At 42.2% G+C, this 21766-nt stretch overlaps 3 protein-coding genes across 8 annotated transcripts; 2 read left to right on the top strand and 1 right to left on the bottom strand.

Moving 5' to 3' along the window:
* The first annotated feature begins 534 nt into the window (after nucleotides 1–534).
* On the top strand, nucleotides 535–9589 carry LOC139667008 (cyclin-Y-like protein 1). Of its 6 annotated transcripts, none has more exons than XM_071546380.1 (11): nucleotides 535–1529; nucleotides 3529–3603; nucleotides 3702–3740; nucleotides 4121–4125; nucleotides 4618–4718; nucleotides 5080–5115; nucleotides 5870–5921; nucleotides 6056–6175; nucleotides 6997–7163; nucleotides 7840–8002; nucleotides 8763–9589. In XM_071546380.1, exons 1-11 carry the CDS (start codon nucleotides 1370–1372, stop codon nucleotides 8877–8879), a joined length of 1035 nt encoding a protein of 344 aa, XP_071402481.1. In that variant the 5' UTR covers nucleotides 535–1369; the 3' UTR covers nucleotides 8880–9589. The 6 variants fall into 6 exon arrangements, with proteins under 6 accessions (XP_071402481.1, XP_071402480.1, XP_071402479.1 ...); XM_071546379.1 differs by lacking the exon at nucleotides 4121–4125 and adding an exon at nucleotides 3847–3851; XM_071546378.1 differs by lacking the exon at nucleotides 4121–4125 and having other exon boundaries at nucleotides 3702–3736.
* Nucleotides 9590–11592: 2003 nt separating this feature from the next.
* Nucleotides 11593–13344, bottom strand: LOC139667009 (frizzled-5-like). Its single transcript, XM_071546383.1, has one exon. The coding sequence runs from the start codon at nucleotides 13342–13344 to the stop codon at nucleotides 11593–11595; it is 1752 nt and encodes a 583-aa protein (XP_071402484.1).
* A 4906-nt stretch (nucleotides 13345–18250) lies between these two features.
* LOC139667010 (olfactory receptor 10Q1-like) lies at nucleotides 18251–19102 on the top strand. Its single transcript, XM_071546384.1, has one exon. The coding sequence runs from the start codon at nucleotides 18251–18253 to the stop codon at nucleotides 19100–19102; it is 852 nt and encodes a 283-aa protein (XP_071402485.1).
* The last annotated feature ends 2664 nt before the right edge of the window (nucleotides 19103–21766 follow it).

Here is a 21766-nt window from a genome sequence, read left to right as displayed (position 1 = left end):
TATATAATTATATATTTCTTCATTTATTTAAGCATTTAATTAAATAGTTATTTATGTTATTAGTTATTTATTATTGATATATTTAGTTTCGGCCCTTAAAACCTTCCATATATCCACTTGTTTTATGCTATGTGTAAAATTCAATATGTACGAGTTGTGCCTTTTTATCCAGACATGGAGTTTTGCTGAAATATTGTTTACTGCTGTTTGCATCTGTAAATGTTGACTCCTGATAATTATGTATTCATATTCCATGTTGTTTGATTCATTTTATGACAGCTGACTTTCATTCAGAAGTAGGCTACTCAAAATGTTATGAAAAATAAATAATATTTTACAGCCAACACACCAACTTGACTCTTCATTCACGCTCGTGTTTGCAGCATTATCTGTCACTTTACTTCGGGTCCACTAAGTAGAACGTTTTCAAATAAAGGCTTTTATTTTGAAATACAGAAACCGGAAGTCACCTCTGAACTGCTCCTGTCGGCTTGACATCCAGGACGTGTCTTCTGCAAATGCGATGAGATGAAAGCTATCCTCTTAAAATTTCATTACCCGCTGCCTTTGTGCTTATCTAGTTATCTCCAGAGGTTTTTCATTTAGCGGATTTGCATGCTAGTTTAACGGAAAAGCCTTTAATTGAGGCAGGGATTTCAACTGCAGTGCCTCTAGATTGATCCATGCTGCTGTCCTGAAGCCAAAGGATCGAGGTTGCGGAAGCTAGCGTTAGCCGGCTAGCCATGGAAGAAGATAGAGAAGCTCGTGACTTTGTCTTGCTAGCTCTTACTCCATAAAATGACTTGATATTCGTTATTCTCCGTCCAAGACTAGGCTGCCAGAACATTTAATGCTTATTCAAGTGCGCCAATACTATGCTGCGCACACGCCCTCAATATGTCAGCTGTCCTGACTCTACCGCAGATAACCAGTCTAGTTGGCTATCATTAGAGAAATCCCATACTATACTGCTGCTCAAAGCAAAGTCAGATTTTTCACTTTGCAGGCAGACAGCACAGGGTCTACTGGTCCTTAAAAAGTCTTAAAATATCTAAATTTAAGGACTTAAAAGGTTTAAATAGAGTTGAAATAGACTTGAGGTCTTAAATGCAGTGTCAGGTCTAAAAATTAGGCATTTTCTCTAATGACACACCAATCTGGTTACACCAAACTAAATTCAGATAGATCTAGTTTGTTTTGGTTTCAGGCTTACTTGTGCCCTAAAATTTTATTCTAACTGGCAACTTAAATTTGACTTGCTGAGAGCTGCAGACTCCCTGCAGCAGAGTGTTTGTCAGCCAGGCCAGAGAGTGATTCCCCTCAGTTGTATGGGAAACAGTGTTGGCTGTAGGACTGTTGTAGGTCAGCGATGGGAGGGTCGGTGTCATGCTGCATCTCTCCTGGAGAGAGTCCCAAAATCCACAGGAGGGAGGTGGAGCTGGAGGAGTGTCCCATCACCACCACTGAGGACGTGAGTGAAGACACCGGGACCTACCTGCAGCACATCAGCGACAGGGAGCTCCCCGATGGTGGGTAATGATCAGTTAAGACTTATCGCATGAGAAGTAGACCATAGTATTACCAGTGTATCTCAAAGTGGGGTCCGGGGTCCTGGAGGGGGTTCCAGGGGGTCCCCAGTAAGTTGAGTTATAGTTTAATTTTACCATAATGTAATTTACTAGAAATTATCCCATCCAGAGAACTTATAAGAATGACTACTCTAATTGTAGATTCCACTCTTGCCTCTATTGTCTCCCTGTGTATAGTGTTATACTATTCAATACTAAATTAGCAACAACATAAAATCATTGGGGTTCTGCTGTGGTATACCGCCAAGGAGCCATTTTCTGGTACTATATAGAACTGTTTTGTCAAGAGTATACAGTGTAGACAGTTCAGTACTAAATGAACAGTATACAGTGTAGGCATTCAGTACTAAATGAACAGTATACAGTGTAGGCATTCAGTACCAAATGGACAGTATACAGTGTAGACAGTTCAATACCAAATGAACAGTATACAGTGTAGACAGTTCAGTACTAAATGGACAGTATACAGTGTAGACAGTTCAGTACCAAATGAACAGTATACAGTGTAGGCATTCAGTACTAAATGAACAGTATACAGTGTAGGCATTCAGTACCAAATGGACAGTATACAGTGTAGACAGTTCAGTACCAAATGGACAGTATACAGTGTAGACAATTCAGTACTAAATGGACAGTATACAGTGTAGACAGTTCAGTACTAAATGGACAGTATACAGTGTAGACAGTTCAGTACTAAATGAACAGTATACAGTGTAGACATTCAGTACTAAATGAACAGTATACAGTGTAGACAGTTCAATACCAAATGAACAGTATACAGTGTAGACAGTTCAGTACCAAATGAACAGTATACAGTGTAGACAATTCAGTACTAAATGGACAGTATACAGTGTAGACAGTTCAGTACTAAATGAACAGTATACAGTGTAGACAGTTCAGTACTAAATGGACAGTATACAGTGTAGACAGTTCAGTACTAAATGAACAGTATACAGTGTAGACATTCAGTACTAAATGAACAGTATACAGTGTAGACAGTTCAATACCAAATGAACAGTATACAGTGTAGACAGTTCAGTACTAAATGGACAGTATACAGTGTAGACAGTTCAGTACCAAATGAACAGTATACAGTGTAGACAGTTCAATACTAAATGAACAGTATACAGTGTAGACAGTTCAGTACCAAATGAACAGTATACAGTGTAGACAGTTCAGTACTAAATGGACAGTATACAGTGTAGACAGTTCAATACTAAATGAACAGTATACAGTGTAGACAGTTCAGTACTAAATGAACAGTATACAGTGTAGACATTCAGTACTAAATGAACAGTATACAGTGTAGACATTCAGTACTAAATGAACAGTATACAGTGTAGACATTCAGTACTAAATGAACAGTATACAGTGTAGACAGTTCAGTACTAAATTAACAACTACAAAAGTCTTCCCATATGGGGGATCCTGGGACAAAATCACTTCACATTCTGAGGAAAACCCTGTGATGGAGATTTGTGTTGATGTAGCAGCTTTTTAAAAAAAAAATGAATGATGTCACCAGGATTTCTTGACTTGACAAAAAAATAGGCCTCTATGATGTCTTATTTGGACCAGTGTCATATCTTACCCCAAAACATGCCAATTTTGAGTCCTTGAATTTCACCAAACAAGACCTTGAAAGTCATTGAAAGGCTCTTGAATTTGATGTCCAGTTGAGTGTGGGAACCTTGGTTGACATACATCAAATTCAAAGATCAATCAGTTCTGAATGCAGTGAATGATGACCCGCAGATCTGTTATCTTTGTGCTACTGTGGTTTACCAAGACTGTGATTTTTGATGTCATTTTTGATTCCATTAAGTCGAAATCAAGTGGTGAAACACCATTTCTAATGTGCAGCACAACACAGTGCCAGTTTGAATTCTGTGTAATTGTGTGCAATTTTTGCCCTTATTTTCACCTTTGCCTCCTCCAGAACTGGCCCAGGAGGCCAACCCATCTGACCACCCCAGAGCCAGCACCCTTTTCCTCAACAAGTCCCAGACAGATGGTCAGTATATTTCTGTAAAAGATACGATCGATTTATCTTTTTACGGCTGTCTGACTCTCACTAATCTCACTGACATGTCTTTTCTTTCCCCAATGCAGTGCGTGAGAAAAGGAAAAGCAATTACCTGAATCATGTAAGTAACAAGTCTACCAACTGCTACTTCTTGTGGTTTTGGTGCTCATGACTAACCTTTCTTTTCTTTTTTTTTCTTTTTTTTTATGAATCGAGGGTAAGTTGACTGAGCCCATGTGCTCTTTCACCACTGTTGCTTCATATCCATACAGCTCCATTCATGCCCAGTACAGTTTCGTACTGTTTGCCACTGAGCAGTTTCACCGGAGCAGAGGACTTATTTTGTGATGAAGTGTTGTAATTAACTTTGTTGGTGTCCCTGCTTTCCTTTAACCTGCCTTGTCTACTTCTACTTCAGTTAGTGATTTGCTACGTTTCTCAGAATATTTAAGACAAACTGCTGAGAACGGGTATGAACTTGTTGTAGCATTAGCAACAGCAAAAGATCGAGTTTTCCAGTTGAGGAAACAGTGAGAGTCAGTCGCCCCTTACTCAGACAACAAAATGTCTTGTGGCTGCATTTCATTCTGATCTATTGAGGCTGCTGTGGGTGGAGAAACTGGTCTCTCTGCCTCTTCTATGATGGATTTCTCCCTGTTTGATTCTTGAACATTGGTGCAAAATGGCAGCTCTAGAAAGAAGCCCTCACTCTTTGATTCTGAGGGACTGACACAAAAAACCTGACGTTTACTGTTGATGCTTTAGATAGCTGAACATTTTTCTGCTATCAGTCTCCATTGTAGCTGCTGGAAATATCATGATGTGACGTCATGTTGGGCCAGTTATGTGCGGGAACAAGAAAAATACACCAACAAACAACAAAATGGACCCAGAAATGCATTGTAGATCACCAATAGCTGTTTTGTTTTTGTTTTTTAAGCAGTTTAGGGTGGATTTGTCTTGTGCTGCCCCTTCCCTTTTAACATCATCTCCTCTCATCAGATGTCCCCGGGGCTCCTGACAAAAAAGTACAGTTCCTGCTCTACAATATACATCGACGATAGCACAGTCAGCCAGCCCAACCTAAAGAGCACGGTCAAATGGTAAGTCACCTATACATCTTCAAAGGTACACCATGACATTTAACATTTTAGCGTGTTGGTTTTCTTGAACAGATGATGGTTATGGGGGAAGAGTTTCAGGATTTGTCCCGTGCTATTTTCAAATGTTTTGTTGGCAGTCTTGGTGTCATTTCCCTGTAATTTCTCTGTGAAGTGCAAATCAATGTCAAGGTGTCACTTCACCCTTAGCTATAACAGTTATGGTGTCTATATCAGTAGGTAACACTACAGGTACAGGGAGTTGTGATATGTATGCGAAAGTTAACGCAACATCGGAGCTCTCCTTTGCTACAGAAGAACAGGTTTCACTGTTTGTCTGTCTGTCTCTCTCTGTCTGTTCCAGTGTCACATTGGCCATTTACTATCACATAAAGAACAGGTAGGCAATGTTTATGATTGTTATTTCTTTGACAAGTGTTAGCCTAATACTGGGGCTCCAAACTGGAGACTTAAAATTGACCAAAAAAAAACTCAAACAAAAGGTTTTGAAACACAAACATTGTATTTCTGATGAATGGTGAATATTTACATGCAGGCTACAGGGCATTTACAGTGTAATATGTACTGTCAAAATATTTAAAACAATGGCTAAATACTGTTGAAATCCTTTTTTTTTCCCTTTAATTTTGAATGAATCTTTCCAGTGATCTTGTTTTCATGTTACACCAAAGTTGGGAAATCCTGTCCTAACATGTATTGAGCAAGTTAGGTGATAGATGTTTGGCCCTAGCTCGGCATTATGTAATCTGTCACTCTGATCAGCCTCTATTGGCAACCATAGGAATTTCAGCAACATCGACAGGTCTCTGGCACAGCTCATAGTGGCCTGTAATAGATAAAAATAATAAAATCAAACAAAATGTCTTGCTCACAGCACTGTTCTTCATCTTTGAGCCGTTGAAAGTGACATTAGGTTTGGGCTGACTGGAAGTTTCATTCGAGCATGGGCCAGAAAATGAGTTTTTAAAGCCAGAAATCTCAGCACCTGGCAAAGTAATCGTTGAGTCACTGGTATTGATCAACAGCCCGATCAAATCCCCACAGATAGATGAGGGTCATTCTGTGCTGTGGGACAGTAAAAATTGTACTGCATGCACCTTTAATGCTGACTTGTTTATGTTGTTTTCCTTCAGAGATTCAAACCGCTCTCTGGATATATTTGATGAGAAGATGCACCCGTTATCGGTGAGTTGAGTTCTTCAGTTAAAAGAAGCAATTACTTTTAACTGTTATCTTGGTGTGTGTGTGTGTGTGTGTGTGTGTGTGTGTGTGTGTGTGTGTGTGTTTTATGCATTCACACTCTGTCCTCCCCCCACCAGCGAGAGAAGGTTCCAGATGATTACTCGGTCGTGGATCCAGAACACAAACTCATCTACCGCTTCGTTCGAACGCTCTTCAGCTCCGCCCAGCTCACCGCTGAGTGTGCCATCGTCACTCTGGTGAGATCACAGAGTCAGATTATCCATTAAGGGGAAGTTTGATGGAAGATTGCAAGCTCGATTGATGTTTTTTTTTTATCTCTGTTTCTGTGAGAACGGGCGGGTCCCTCTAACAGGCTCTAATGGTGCAGCCAGTCACAGAACACAAGAGTCACATTAGAGCTTAAGTTTTACAATAAATAACAATAAACATTATGAGTAGTATTTTTAAGAAGTATGTCGAAATTATTAGACCGATAATATTGGTTTGCCAATATTGAGTTCGACTTTTATTCCGATTATGTTGTCCATATCTGATATGTGACCACAGCTACAGAAAAATAGTCAGTGCAATAGAACTTTAATTTGTTTGCACGTATTATTTATTCATTTAATTCTTCAATAATGTTTTCTGTAAATAAAATGTAAAGGCCTAATGTATACTATTTATTATTATTTACTATTTACTATAGGATATGTGCGGTGGTTCACTCTGCCTTAAAGGCTTCAATGGAGAGTTTTAGTGTCATGTGATGCTCAAAATGCAGGATAAAATTAGGGGTAAAACACTGAATACTTGTAATTTTTAGGCATCAAAATGGTCATGTTGAACATCGGCATACAATATCAGCTAATGGCGACTTCAGTCTAGAGGCATCTGTATCGGCGGCCTTCAAAAACCCCTATCGGTCAAACCCTAATAAGTAGACCTATCTATTAAAAATCCAGAGTGACACTGGATTGAGTCCAGAGTGAGCGATCGAAGTTATTACTTTTGATCGATAAGTTGTGTGTGTATACCTTCCATGGATCTGTGTGTGTGTGTGTGTGTGTTGTGTCAGGTGTACCTGGAGAGGCTGCTGACCTATGCGGAGATGGACATCTGTCCCTGCAACTGGAAGCGCATCGTTCTCGGTGCCATCCTGCTGGCCTCCAAGGTCTGGGACGACCAGGCCGTGTGGAACGTCGACTACTGCCAGATCCTCAAGGACATCACCGTGGAGGACATGTGAGTCCCTCGTCCTGCGTGTAACTCGGTTGCTTTCGATGCCTGGGTGAAACTAATGCTGCTGTTCGTTGAACTTAAAACCAGGGCAAATACTCTGCGGCCCCAAATTGAAAGCGAGAGGCAACTGTTTGAGTTTTGCAGACTTTAAAACACAGAAATCGTGTAATGTGGCATCGGGAAAACTGCACACAGTACATGTTTACCAACCTGGCTGGTCTGTGATGCTTTATACTAAAGGATACCAGAGGGATGAGAGACAAAGTTAGTTTGTTAGTTTCGTGGCATCACTGCATATGGGGAAAGAAGATTTCCCACCAGTGTGTCCATACCCCAAACCAGAATCTAATTTGAGTAAATAGGGTGAATGTACATCATCTTTATGAGGGGGGGGATGGGACGCTCTTCTCTACTGTAGCCCCACTTTGTGATTTAGGCTGATGAGACGGATCTATTTTTACATAAAAATCTTGCTTAGTGCAGCTTTAAGTACACTTTCACCCTCTGTCTGCTCCCAGCTAAATCAGTATTATCTTTGTGTTCCTTGCTTTGCTTACATTGCTTTTTGCTCTTACTGTTTATCTTTTGTCGTGTTTAACTTAGTTGTTTTGTAAAGTGCTTTGCAACTGTTTTGAAAAGTTTTATTACTCCTTTTATTAACCCTTTCGACGCGCCACAGGAATGAGATGGAGCGTCACTTCCTGGAGCTGCTCCAGTTCAACATCAACGTCCCGGCCAGCGTCTACGCCAAGTACTACTTTGACCTGCGCTCGCTGGCCGACGACAACAACCTGAGCTTCCCGCTGGAGCCGCTCAGCAACAAGCGCGCCCAGAAACTGGAGGTGAGGAGATACTAAGCTCAAAGTGTCCCGATTCAGATTTTTTTTTTCCCTCTCACATGTGACACAGATCTGATGTTTTCTAATCAGTGTGAACAGAAAAAAAATCTTCTTGGGAGTCACATGTTTTCAGTTCCCATCTTGACTACATGATATGTGGTACAAAATCGAATCCTGACACATATGACTTGTCTTTGAACACTTAAATCTGAATTTGTAAGTAAATCTGATGTAATTCACGTGAGACAGTTGTCATAATTTTGGCACCTTTGAGAATGGGTGCATCGAATATATATCTTGGATTAGCACATCTGAAACAAGGGTGAAAACAGACAGAAATTCTTAGTCATTTAACACACACGCACACACATTTTTGCTGGCTGTTTTCACATCTCATGTCAGTTAAGAAAATACTCTCACATCCTCAGAGTACAGAGAGATGTTTAAATAAAATAGAGCGTACTTGTAGATTTTACAGGCCTCACAAGATCCCTGTGATCAATACATTCTCTTTCAAAGGAAAATGATGGGACGCTATGCAGAATTGTCAACATTTATGTTTGTTTTTTAGCTCACTTTTGTGCCTTTTCCTTTTTATTGCGACTCGCTGCCTTGATGAAAATTGCCAGGAACACATGATGGATTCAGCCGGGGCTCTAAACCTCTAAGGGAAACGCCGGGTTGTGTAAAGCGGCCCCGGCACGCCACCAAGTTCCATTGTTCAAGCAGTAACAGCGTTGTGCTTTGCGATGTTGTTTTCTAGGCCATCTCCAGGCTGTGTGAGGACAAGTACAAGGACCTGAGTAAATCGGCGATGAGGCGGTCCCTCAGCGCCGACAACCTGGTGGGCGTCAAGAACTCCCAGGCTGTGCTGTCTTAAGTCTGGCAAGGGGGAGGAGAGCCGGGACGCAGAGCCAAGCTCCGGGATGCGGTGCCACGCTCAAGAAGTCGGGCGGCGTTCCTCGAAAAAGACATTTCCAAAAAAAAAAAAACAGATGATGTTAGTATCAGTAATCGACGAGTTCTGTCCCAAAAATGTTAAATGTCCACTTTGGGGGAAAAAAACGTTACCTGAAGTTTATCATTCGATATCTCTAAAAATCTAGTCAATCCTGTTCATTACATCAACTTCTGCTACCTACCATCCTTTTTAAAATGAACAGTAATTTGGTTAAATATATTGCCATCAATTATTTGAAGAGTCACGGTCAGATGTTTCAACAGGTAGATGTCTAATATTGGAATGAAATGCTTCAATTCAACATATGAAGGTGCTCCCTGAAGCCACACGAACTGAGGACCTCATTTTTTTTACATCAGCCTGTCTTTTTGGGAAGTCCCAGTCACCTTGCTCACTCCGGCTTTAGCCACCTTCTTTCCACCAGCCGCACACCCCCCACCCCCCCACCACCCCCATCTCCTCATCTCCTCATTCAGACGACGACAGACCGCCTCGAACTACCCTGTGGTGTAGTTCTACACATGGACAAAGAGTAGACTGTTTTTTTGCTTACTATGTAGGCCCCTATAGCTGTGAAATGTACGAGATTTTATTTAATTCAAATAAATTTCAGTCGCTGTATTTAAAGTAAAGGCTAATTAGGTGAGAAAATGTGTCTTGGTGGATTTTGTCAGCGAGAGCGGCGAGGTTTTGTTGATGTTACACACTCCGCAAGCTGTAATATGATTGGCAGTAATGATGACCTGAAGGAACCAGTAGAGTAAAAACACAACTATAATGCTGCACAACACAAGGACTGGTACAATTAACTCTAATTTGTGGCTTTAGTATGATGTGAAAGTACTGAAAACGGCCAAGCAAGTTGCAATTTTAAATGGTAAGTTGAGGCTTTTGAGCTTTAAACAAACAGAAATATGATTTTCCCTACTGAGTTTCCTCAAGAGTGATGAAACTTCATGCACCAAAAAAAAAAAAAGTTTAATTAACCAACTTGGATCATATTGGTCCTGACTTTCCAGATGTAAACAAGCAGCTGAAGGCAATCACCTCCTAGATATCAGTTGGTTTTGATAAATTTAGCAGTTAATGAGATTATAAGATTCACCGGAATTTGCCATTACACTGCAAAGTGTTAAAAAAGGTTATTTGGATGCAAATCCCAAACAAATACTTGATGAATCCATTAAGGTAATCACTTAGGCACAACAATAGGGACTAGACGATGAGGTTTAATCCACTCAAAAACAAACAAAAAAAGACTCCTAAAACAGTCTATTAGGATATACTTTTATTATCTACAGTGGTTGAGTGAAACAACTCAGAAAATCCAATCTACATTTTGAGGCAGACCAGCTGTGTCCTCATCACAAACTGCTACAAGTAGCCACTAAACTCAAATATGACTTAATATATGAATTCATTCAATTCATCCCTCCCTCCACTCAAAAAATATTCAACAGCTGAAATCAATAAGCGATCATAGCTTTCACCCAGTCATAAAACAAACAAGGTGTTCCTAATGCACTGTAAACTCACTGTATGAAGAAACAGAGTAATTCAAGTGCTATGGTAAGTACACAAAGGCACCACACGGGGGCAGAAAAAAGTAGCTATTACTAGAGAGGTCAACAGGTCATTGGCCTCACTGAAGTTGTCCTACATTTGCTCAGTTATTTGTTGATTTTATAAGAAACAAGCCATATTCAATTTATGCACCTAATAATGAAATATGCACCCATGCTGCAGTACAAAGCCAAAGAGTCGTGACGATAAGAGAAATTTCTTCCAAGTTTATCTCCTGTCCCAACTATAGTATTGATGTTGACTATATATCATTTAGTAGCATTTATGGTTAAAATGTATGTTTAACATGAAATCTAAACCCTTGTTGCGACCTTTAGACCTTTAAAACTCACAAAAACTAGTCACTGTCATTTGCCTTTGTAGACGAGCACAGCGTAAACAAAAATAACATTTGTGCTTTGCAAGGGCTAATTCTAGACAAAGAAAACACTGAATATTAATAAAGATAAACACCTGCAAATTATGATTCAAGATAAACAGTTGCAAATGTCCTGGTGTGCTGAATCAGACCTGGAGTGGTCAAGCTGAATCATCCCTTATTCCTTGTTTTAACATAGTACCTGCTCAGTTTGCAAGTACGTTTTAAAAGCATTATTATAACATTACACATTCTCAATTCATACATTCACATTAAAAGTGTTACAGCTCGTTTTTCCTGAGAGATCTTGCTTCACAGAACTCATCTTATGAAAATGAATATCTTTGCAGTTGTATGAAAACTTTAGTTGAGATGGTTCTGACATTACATGATTAAAACAATGAAAATATTGGTGCATTGGCTTGTTGCACTGTGCCTGCCTTATTCTACATAAAACTCTTACTTACGACGACAGCATTTTTACAAAATACTCCAGCTATAAGTCCAGACACGTTAAACTTCTTTTATGAACACCATTTTTTTTTCTGTCATTGACACAAAATTATATTCTCCAGTCTGCCATCCATTTTGATGTCCATTCTAGAAAAATCCTGAGGAATAAATATTAGAGATTATCACTTTCTCCACATTGTCCCTTTCAATAAATACATTTTGGACTCAGGCCGATGGTCACAACATTGGATGGGACGCTGACTTGTGGTCCGACTGGGACGGGGTGATTCCAGTCCGGCAGGTGAGGGAGGTGCTGGCCTCGCTGTACGTGGAGGCACTGGACGGTTGATGCCCCCAGCAGGAGCAACGCCACCGCCCCAGGAGCCTGCGCCAGGCCTCCACGGACTTCCCCAACCAGACCCACACCCCGGACGTGACGCCTACCACCAGGCTCATGAAGTACTTGAGCATGAAAACTGCGTGGTCCGGCCCCGAGCCCAGCTTGTGTCGCTCTGCCTGGCAGGAGCAGGCCAAGGCTCGGTCCCACTGCGGCCGAAGGTGCTGCTCATACACCAGGCAGGCCACCACCACGGTAGCCGGGACCATGTAGAGCACCGTGAACAGCCCCAGCCGGATCACCAGCCTCTCCAGCTTGTCCGTCTTGGTGCCTCCTTGCTTGACGACGCTACGGATGCGGAACAGGGCCACGAAACCCGCCAGGAGGAAAACGGAACCGGTGAAGAGGTAGACCACCAGAGGAGCCAGCACAAAGCCCCTCAGGCTCTCCACGCTCTGGTTCCCCACGTAGCAGATCCCGGCCACCGGATCGCCGTCCACGGAGCTGAGGGCCAGGACGGCGATGGTCTTGATGCTGGGGATGATCCAGGCGGCCAGGTGGTAGTACTGAGAGTAGCCCGCTATGGCCTCACTGCCCCACTTCAAACCTGCAGCCAGGAACCAGGTGAAGGAGAGGACCACCCACCAGATTGAACTGGCCATGCCGAAGAAGTAGACCAGCAGGAAGACCAGCGTGCACAAGGCTGGACCAGAGGTGTCGTACAGGACGTGCTGGCGGTCCTCGGAGCAGGCCACCCTCTCGTGGCCGAACGCCAGCCGCACCAGGTAGCCCAGGGACACGCACAGGGAGCAGGCGGCCAGGTAGACGATAGGCAACTCCGGGTACTTGAAGCGCACCCTGTCGATGAGGAAGGTGGCCACCGCAATGAAGGTAGAAAGAAAGCAGAGCACCGACCACAGCGCCAGCCACAGGGCGGTGAAGGCGTGTTCGTCCTGAGTGAAGTAAGGCTGGTGGCATGGCTGAGCGCAGTTGGGGACAGGGCCCGTGTGAGGATGAGCCAAAAGCGGGTGAATGTCTCCCTTGATGGGTACCAAGGGATGACGGCAGCGGCACCCCGGGTCACAGTCCTGGTGGCTGTGGGGCTTGGGCAGGGAGGGCCTGCGCCGGGGCGTGTGGTGAGGGGTTTTGGGGGTGGGTTTGGGTGTAACCGGCGACAAGGTGGTGATCTCACTGCTGTTACGATCCATACACAGCCGCTCTGCGTCGCCCAGCTCCGGAAGGCTCTCGCAGCTCATCCTCTCGGGCCACTCGAACCCGTACTGTCTCATCAACGGGGAGCACCCGCGTTTGGCCCTCTCGCACACCGAGCGGCAGGGCGGGAGCGGCTTCCGGTAGTCCGGGATGCAGATCGGGGTGTACACGCCGCACAGGAAGAAGAGCAGGTCGGCGGAGCAGTGGATCCGCACCAGGGGCCAGAACTGGTGCACCTCCAGGCCCACCTCCTCCTGGGTGTCGTGGTTGAACTGGTTGGGCATGTAGGTGAGGTTGTAGCCAATGCCTTTGCACATGGGCACAGTAATGGGCTCACACACTATGTCCTTGGAGGCGGGCTCCACCAGCTGGGAGCACAGCAGCAGCAGCAGGGGCCACACCAACCGTCTATGGATAGGAGAGATGTTTGTGGTCGCCATCTGGAGGCCCTGCAAAGCCAGATGTGAAAATAAAACGGAGTTACATGACTGCTAAGATTCTAAACATTTTAGACTCTAGTTTACATTGATATGAGCGCACAGGCACAAAAGAACAACAAACAGAGAACTTACCTAATTGATAGAAAAGCAAGTGTTCCTTTGCGCATATCACTTCTCCCTCCCCAAACAGCGGAGTGCGCAAGGAGAGAAAACCTGGGAATTGTTATCCATACGGTGCGTCTGCATATTAACAACAGTGAGTGTAGATCCACATATCACAACACGAAATCACGCAGCTCCTCTGTTCGCTCGTCGGACGCCAAACGCGCTTTAATCCAGTCCTTCAACTTTACGCGTCGCACCGGTCACGCAAAATTAGATGCATCCAGACCCGATTCTTTTAAAATGCGTCTCCAAAACTATTCCGTTAAATCAAACATCTCTCACAGGGAGGCGACTGGTAGTCTAATCTGTGCCACTTGTGGAGGATCTCACGCTGCTGCTGCTGTCCCGTGCAAACAGTGGGAACACCTTCCCCACACCCCGGACTGCCTGCCGCGCCCACGACGCCGCGTCCTCTCCAATAGCAACGCATGGACTTGTTAATTCAGTTGGGAACAAGTCCATTCATTTACTTGACCCCAGAGAGGCGGGGCACTGATGCTCAACATTATGCTGTAGGGCTTCCTTAAATCTTTTTTTTGTTTTTTCATGTCAAGAACCTCCCACCCATATCTATCTATCTATCTATCTATCCTGAAAATAGACAAGTAACTGGGGAGAGTGAAACCTGTGATGAAAATAGTCATCTATATCAATTCTCATTGTTGTACCCTCTAGTGAAATTAAACTGCTCTCTTTTTGAACCCTCCCTTGACCCCTGGTGGTCCCAAAACCCCATTTTGGAAACCACTGCTATGTTGTATGGTTTCAGCATACAGCATTTTGACTGATTCATGCAAATTCAAAAATGTAATCTTTGGAGAGATAAGGGAATAGCCACTGACTTTTCTGCGGTCTACAGGATTTATCTGCAGCTAGGTTACATCAGATAGGGAATAGCCTGAATATCAGGTTAACACAATTAAATCAAACAGTCGGACTAGGAAAGTAGGATAGTAGTAGTAGGAAAACTGACAAGTTGTAGATGCTATTTGCATGTCAATATTGTGAATAGGGAGTAATGTTTGTTTATGTGTGGGCATTACATTATGCAATCTGTGTCCTAGGGCTTGTCCTGACATGGGCCACCATGAAGCACTGTGGTTATTTCATGATTTTACAGGTGGTATCATGGTTCATGGTTATTCAATGAATATACAAAATACACTTTTTATGGAGTAGACTGATGAGGTGAATCCAGGTAAATGCTATTATCCCTTATTGATTTCCCTAATTAAATCTATACCGATCACAAAGGAGGAGATGTAGATAAAGAGACGCAGAGGAGTTAGAGAAGGATTTTTAAGCTTTGAGACTGAGATGTGGATTGTGCAAAAGGAGCTGAAACTTAATATCAGGAAGATGTCCCTAATATATTGTATATTCAGTGTATTTAAACACCAATGGAACAAGAGTTTGTTTTTGTTTTCAATGCATAAGGAATAGCAAATTAAATTTACATGGTTTCACTCACTTTTTCTCTCACACAAAAAACTGCACTGAATGTAACATGTTTGAATATGCATTGACCGAAGCACATCACTTGGTGTCAGACATGATAGCGATCACATTTTGTGTCACCCCCTCCCTGTCTCTCTGTCCTGCGTTGCTGCGTTGCCTTTTGTTTGGGTTGCTGAAGGCATCTGAGGTCGTTAGGGGCCCAAACGAGCGCTCATTGTCCCCCGGGCCACTGGAGAATCACAATGAACACTTTGCCGCTCGCTACTGTTTTGCCATTGTGGCCATTGTCAATACATTAATTGGCTGTGACATTTGCATGTTAGCATACAATGTTAATTTTGCCCTCTAGTGTCTGCAGAGGCAGACAATTTGCACAGTTGGACTGGATGTATACTCACATGGGGCTGTATGTTATAAAACAACACAAAATGCCAAGTCATGGTTCACATACTGTCATGTTATTACATTTTACATTTTATATTTTAGGCATTGAGCTGATTCTCTTCTCCTGAGATTCTCCTGAGAGTGCAGCAGTAGAATAAGCTTTACTACCAATAGGAGTGCAGGGGTTTTAAAATATCTCTGTCATACTAGAATCAGTAGAGATAAATGATAGGCAAAGAAGTAAGGAGAAAGGTTTTTTCAGTCAATATTCCAAGAGCATATCAGATTGAGTGGCTATAGGTGTTTCACAGTGTTTACGCCATAGGGTAAGTACATCCTTTGCTAGTGTACGTTTTAAGAGTGGAGAGCTGGGCAGTGAAAATGAAAGGGAAGTGAAAAACACCCCCGCTATGGAGGAAAACTCCCATCTGCTCAGTGGCTGCCTGGTGTGAGTGTGTGTAACTGTGTGAGAGTGAGTGTAAAAACAGTGTATAGTGTTTATAGTGTAATTTAGACTCATTCAGCCACGGTCATCCACACCCTTCACTACTCTTGGTTGTTGTGAGTCATTAGCAGGTTCAGTGATTGGGTTTTAGTTTTCGTAATGGAACTACAGAGCACATGTGCGATATGAGATGCTGACAGCATTGATGTAATTTACTTTGATTTCACTTTGAGGAAGCAATGCTTATCACCTACAGCAAGGAAGTCATAGCCATAGATTTTGGCCAAACAATTTCCAAGAAAACAGCACACATTTGATGCTCAGGATGTTGAGGGAAATGGATATCATGAAGTTTTCAATGAAGGCTTGAACTGTCCGTGTACTCCAGTGTCTTCTCCTTTGTCCTATTAATCGGACTTTGCTCTGTTGCTTGTAAACAGGAATTTGAATGAATAGTTCCTATGAGCAAACCATGTCAATATCTTAAAATCTGAATACTGGCCAATAGTCAGATTATTGCTGTCCATGTAAACGCAGGCATTCATATGAACTCCACTCCACACTGAAATGGCCCGACGCTCCAAAAGGGGGTGTTGCAGGAGTGAGGAGGGAACGCAAAACCCTCGAAAATGAGATTCTGCCATTAGCTGCGTTTACATGGAGCCTTTTAATCAGTAGCCCAATCAGAATAAAAATGCCTCATATAAATACCTCAGTCAGAATAAACTGGCCCAATCTGAATGAAATTTCATTCCGTTTGAGAGGGGTGGTATCCCTTTCATCATCCGGTCGATGGATAAAATTTCGTCATATAAACACTCATTCCGATCACTTTCTTTATCTCGCCTCTTTCTGCACATGCTAATGTAAGTAACGTCAATTACGTTACCCTTTTTTTCCGGGAGGATTCGAATGGATGTGCTTGTTATTAACCCCGGGGCACTTGGGCTTGATGTAGGCGGTGCAGCCCGTTTTTATATCAAGTCCTGACTCCGCCTCTCCGGGCCAGTTTCGGTTTACAGTGGTGAAAATTACAAATGGACCCAATCATTGCGGGGGCAAAACAAAACTTATTTTTATGACACTTATGGAGTCGTATGTTTTCATAAAACTGTTGCTTCATCAGAAAGAACAGCAGTAAAGAAATAACCGATGCAGGTCCATCTTTTAAAAACGTAAGCCCATGTTAGTGTGCTGGATTCGGTGTTTTGCGCATGTCAGAAACTTTTATTCTGATTACATACTGTGGAGCATATAAACGCACATCTTAAAGTGATCGTTATATTTAGCGTTCATGTAAACACATGGCAATCTTCCTTCTGAATGATTTCATTCAGGATGAAAAAAAATGTCTCATGTAACCGCAGCTATTGTCTTGTCTTGTGTAGGAAAAGCTGCTGCTAATGAGGGATAATGGCTCCACATCAGGCCAGCTAGGTGGCCCACTCCTCAGGCCATTGTTACTGGATAACAACCTCATGGCCTCCAGCTGTACGTTGCATTGTCCCGGGCCAACATATGGCATTAATATGCAAATAGTAGAAAACAACCTCTTTTTGTTTTTAAGAGTGGAGCGTTTGGACTTTGGGTCTATGGATGCTCTTTAGCCCTTGAAATCAACAGATCTCATAATCATAATCACTTTAATTGCCAGGTACAATGAACAATCAGGAATTTGGCCTGCAAAATTTCCCAATCCATACTCAGTTTTTCAGTTTGCACAGATAATACACTTCAAACCAGACTAAATTAGGCTTGTTTGTCCAGAATAATGATTGGATTGAAACCCCTACAATATAGATTCACTGAGAACGACACAATTTAAAAGTCACGATTGCTCTCTTGTCAATTATACACATTGGACCATTCATACTCTGTTCAGTACATACAATCACTTTAAATAGGCTACAAGGAAAGAAGCATTGGTTGTCATAGTGACCATAGTTCTAGAAATGTATACAACTACAAAGAGATACCTCTCCACACACGGTCATCCTTCTCAATAAAGCCATCACTCCTCTTACATGTCTTGGTTTATTCTCCTGTGAGCTGATGAGTTTAGCTCCTCCTCCCCACAGAAGGAGGATTCTGTGGAAGGAGCGATCTAGTCCACTCCATCTCCTCAGAGACAAGTGAATACTGCTACAGGCACGAAGAATGAATCGTGGCCATCTGAATGCTACAAGCAGCTCTCTCTCTAACCCACACATGATTAACATGACAGCCACAGACGACAAGGACCAACATGTGGTTAAAGTTTCCAACTGTCTCTCCTGGAACTTTTTCTTTTCGGAGAAGACATCTCTGCCGTTTTTTCTCGTTCTGTTACTTGGCCTTGTCCTTCTTTCATGTGCAACGAATGGATCCCTCTTTTTTCTGATAGTGAAATACAAACGACTGTTGTGGCAGCCACAGTACATCATGCTGAAGCACATATCAGCCTGTGGAGTTGGGATGAGTTTTTTAACCGCTCTTGTTGTGCTGTCCTCTGTGGTGCGGGAGCAAACTCAGGTGTATGGCTACTGGTGCATAGCACAGTTCAGCATGTTGCGGTGCTTGTTCTTGGTCTCCCAGATGACCCTGGCTCTAATGACAGTAGAGCGCTACATATTCATTTGTCATGGCATCCACTACCTCAGGTTGATCAAAACTGGCAATGTTCACCTTGGCATGGGACTCGTATGGCTGGTCAGCGTGACACTGAGCTTTTACGGAGCGTTTCTGCTGATCCGGGGACAGCGTGGCTTCAACCGGCAAACCACCGGGCTCGTGTGCGACGCAGTTGCTATAAAGGAACACATGGGGTTTTCTCCGGAAGAGGACTTGCTGGTGTTTGGGCCACCTTCCATCATAATGACTCTTTGCGTTATGGTCATCTGCTACTGCTATGCGTGCATGTACTGCGCGGCACTCAGGGTGACCATGGCTCTTAAATGTAGCAACCGCCGGGCCAACCGCACCGTGAGTTTCTACCTCTTTATGTTTTTACTGCAGCTGGGGCCGAGCCTCTTGTTTATCCTCCTTACAATGATGGGGAAGAGAAATGCCTCAATTCCTTCGTGCAAGAGGCTAAGTTCCATAGTAACACCTCTGTTAATCATCGCACCTACCTGCGTCAACGCAGCTGTCCCTCTCATCCGTAACCCACAGATCAAGAGAGCGCTCGTCTCTGTGTTCCGGCAGAGCAGGAGGGTGGATGGGATGGGACGTGTATGGCAGGTTGAGGGTGAGAGGCAAGTGGAGCCGGCTCCACCTCCCCCTCTACCTGGCCACGCTGTTCCCTCTGTCCCTGAAGACTGTCGATAGCTCATAAGCTTTAGGAGTCCAAGTGTGCTGACAAAAGGGACACTTGGATCAAGAAACACACTCGCACTTATAGGTGTATGAATTGTAATCACTGTGGGAACAACCAACAAACTAACAAGAGATATGAACAGAAAACATTCTGCAGAGAGTGTTGCCTCTGTCTGCCGCTCATGTGTGGTGTGTTGGTAGTGTTTTGTGTTTGTGCTACCAAGCTTATTTGTATTCACCAAGGACGAAAACTAGGTGTTAAAGAACAAGGTGTGGCAGATGCAGCTCGTAGAGAAAAGATAATGCCAAAGTTCATGCACTCACACACTCATTAGTGCAAAGCTTAATAAAGGTTTGCTGACCTGGAGAGTTTGTGACGTGCGGATGGTGGATGATAATCAATTTAGTGTTAGTTAGTGGGTTTCTGTGTCCACAGGCTGCTTGTTGGAAATGCAGTAATCACCCATGTGTATTTTGACATGTGTTCATTCACTTAAAGGTGAAGGTAAAGGCATGCCATCCTCAAAACATTTGATGTTAAATATATATTACTACAAATGTAGCCTTTTATACAATGCAATGCTGCTATAATGGTTTGTGATGTACATTTTGTTTGTTTGTTATAAGCACCATGTAAAAGTTGTACTTATTTTCCATGTTGTTATTATACCTGAAGTATGTTTGTACAAGTATTGTTTTTGAATAAAAACCTTAAGTGTATAATTAAAATAAAAATACATTGACATATGAAAACAAAGTCAAAAGATTTGAAATAAACATTGACTTGTATCTGTGTATGTAGCTCAGAACTTGTATACTTGAAAGGTGTTGGTCTAGATAAAAAAATATATATATATTGTGTGGGTTTTCATATACTATTAATAATAATACAAGTAATGAATATAGCTGCCTTGTACACAGAAATTTTGAAATGTGTGAATGAATGTAGACATCAAGGCTGTGTTTTTCCGTCAGCTCATATTATACAATAAAAAGTACAATCGACTCGTGTTTCAGCTTGTTTATACTTGACATCTCTGCATACACTTTCCCTGTAATCCACTATAACTGCATTACAACTTTTCCATCCTACATATTATATTTGGTGAGATAACTAATTCTGTCATGGACTTGGACCCTGGTTTTCCTGTCTTTATGCTTTTAGATTTTAATTAGCAAAGTCGGGTCATAATGCATAGTAAAATATCAGTTAATTAGTTTAAACATTGCAGGATAAATTGGTGCAGTGCAGATCCATCTCTTTTTAACCGTAGGCAGGGGAAATGAAATCATATGGCAGCAAGAATAAGAGAGAATGAAGGCTGATGATGACCTTTGTCTCTCTTTTTAATTATAAGGAGGAAGGATCATGTTAACATCCCATCATGGATTTTGCCACCTAGCAGACATGTCTTCTAGCATGACAGCCACAGAACTTGAATGGATACAACGGTCTTTCAAGCCCCGCTGGCTTATTAAGTAGCTCAAACGTTTCGACGTCTGTGCACAGTGAGTAGAATGAATGAATGATTTTTTTTTTTATTATTTACATGTCATGCCACTTATCCCCATCCCACATGGCATTACAAGACACCGATAAAATAAACAAAATTTCAGTTTGCTATATTATAGCTATAAACAATACTCAATACTCAATTCATTACAGTAAGCACATTAAGTACATTCCAGTACTATAATACTCCTAATATGACAAGAACAAATATCCATGGAAAGAAACAAAAAAAGGAAAAAAGAAAAGAACAGAAGTACATCAGCTCATCTATAGAGTGCTCTCTTCCTTCTAGCCCAAGCTTTTTCTAAATAGTCAGCAATTAAAAAGGTTTTGTGTACAAACAGCCATGCCAGTATATCTGTGTCCTGCATAAGGAATAGATTGTTTTTTCCCTCCACGTTATTAAACAGTCTTGTTCTTAAATCATGGTAATGTGGGCAATACAAAACAAAATGGATCTCATTTTCAATCTCATTAAACTCACACAAATAGAGGGAGGATACCTAATCTGGGCACACAGACATCTTTTTTTCTTTGACAGGTTATACAGCACATAGTTCTCCGTACCAAATTCATGTTTAATTTCACAAAATGTCCTAAGTTTTGGTTTACTCCTTACATTGGAAGCCCATTTCATTCCTGATTCAACAGACATTAATTCTTCAAGCATACTGATGTCAAGTTTTACAGTGTTGATATACAAATCCTCACAGCCTAATCTCACACACAAACTGTGAAGCTCTCTTGCCCATACCCCATTTGTTTGGATGTCCCAAAGAAACACTCTTTTATTTAGTCTGTTATCCCTCATCTCCAGTAACCTGTTCCACAGCCTCATCATACAGACACTCCAGCACTCCTCACAGGATTTCCACCCCATGTCACCAGAAATTGCTAGGATGGGTTTCTAAAATCCAATATTTCTGTTTTCTTTTCGTTTATACTCATTCTCCATTTACTGCAGCACACCTCAGCACATAACAACATTTTTTGCAAATCCTCCTCTGACTCAGCCAGCAGAATAATATCATCAGCATACAAAAGAATACTGACATTTTCACCTCCGCACTGTACTCCACATTCTGGTGACTTACTCTCATTAGCCAACTCATTTATATACACAGTAAAAAGAGTAGGTGACAAAGAATCGCCCTGTTTGACCC

The sequence above is a fragment of the Centroberyx affinis genome, unplaced genomic scaffold, assembly GCF_046629955.1.
Source record: "Centroberyx affinis isolate AG114_WGS23_722 - 3 ecotype Tasmania unplaced genomic scaffold, CSIRO-AGI_Caff_v1 ptg005247l_1, whole genome shotgun sequence".
In the NCBI taxonomy this organism is placed as follows: Eukaryota; Metazoa; Chordata; class Actinopteri; order Beryciformes; family Berycidae; genus Centroberyx; species Centroberyx affinis.
The sequence above is the reverse complement of the archived record's forward strand: the minus strand, read 5'-3'. Positions and strand labels throughout refer to the sequence as shown.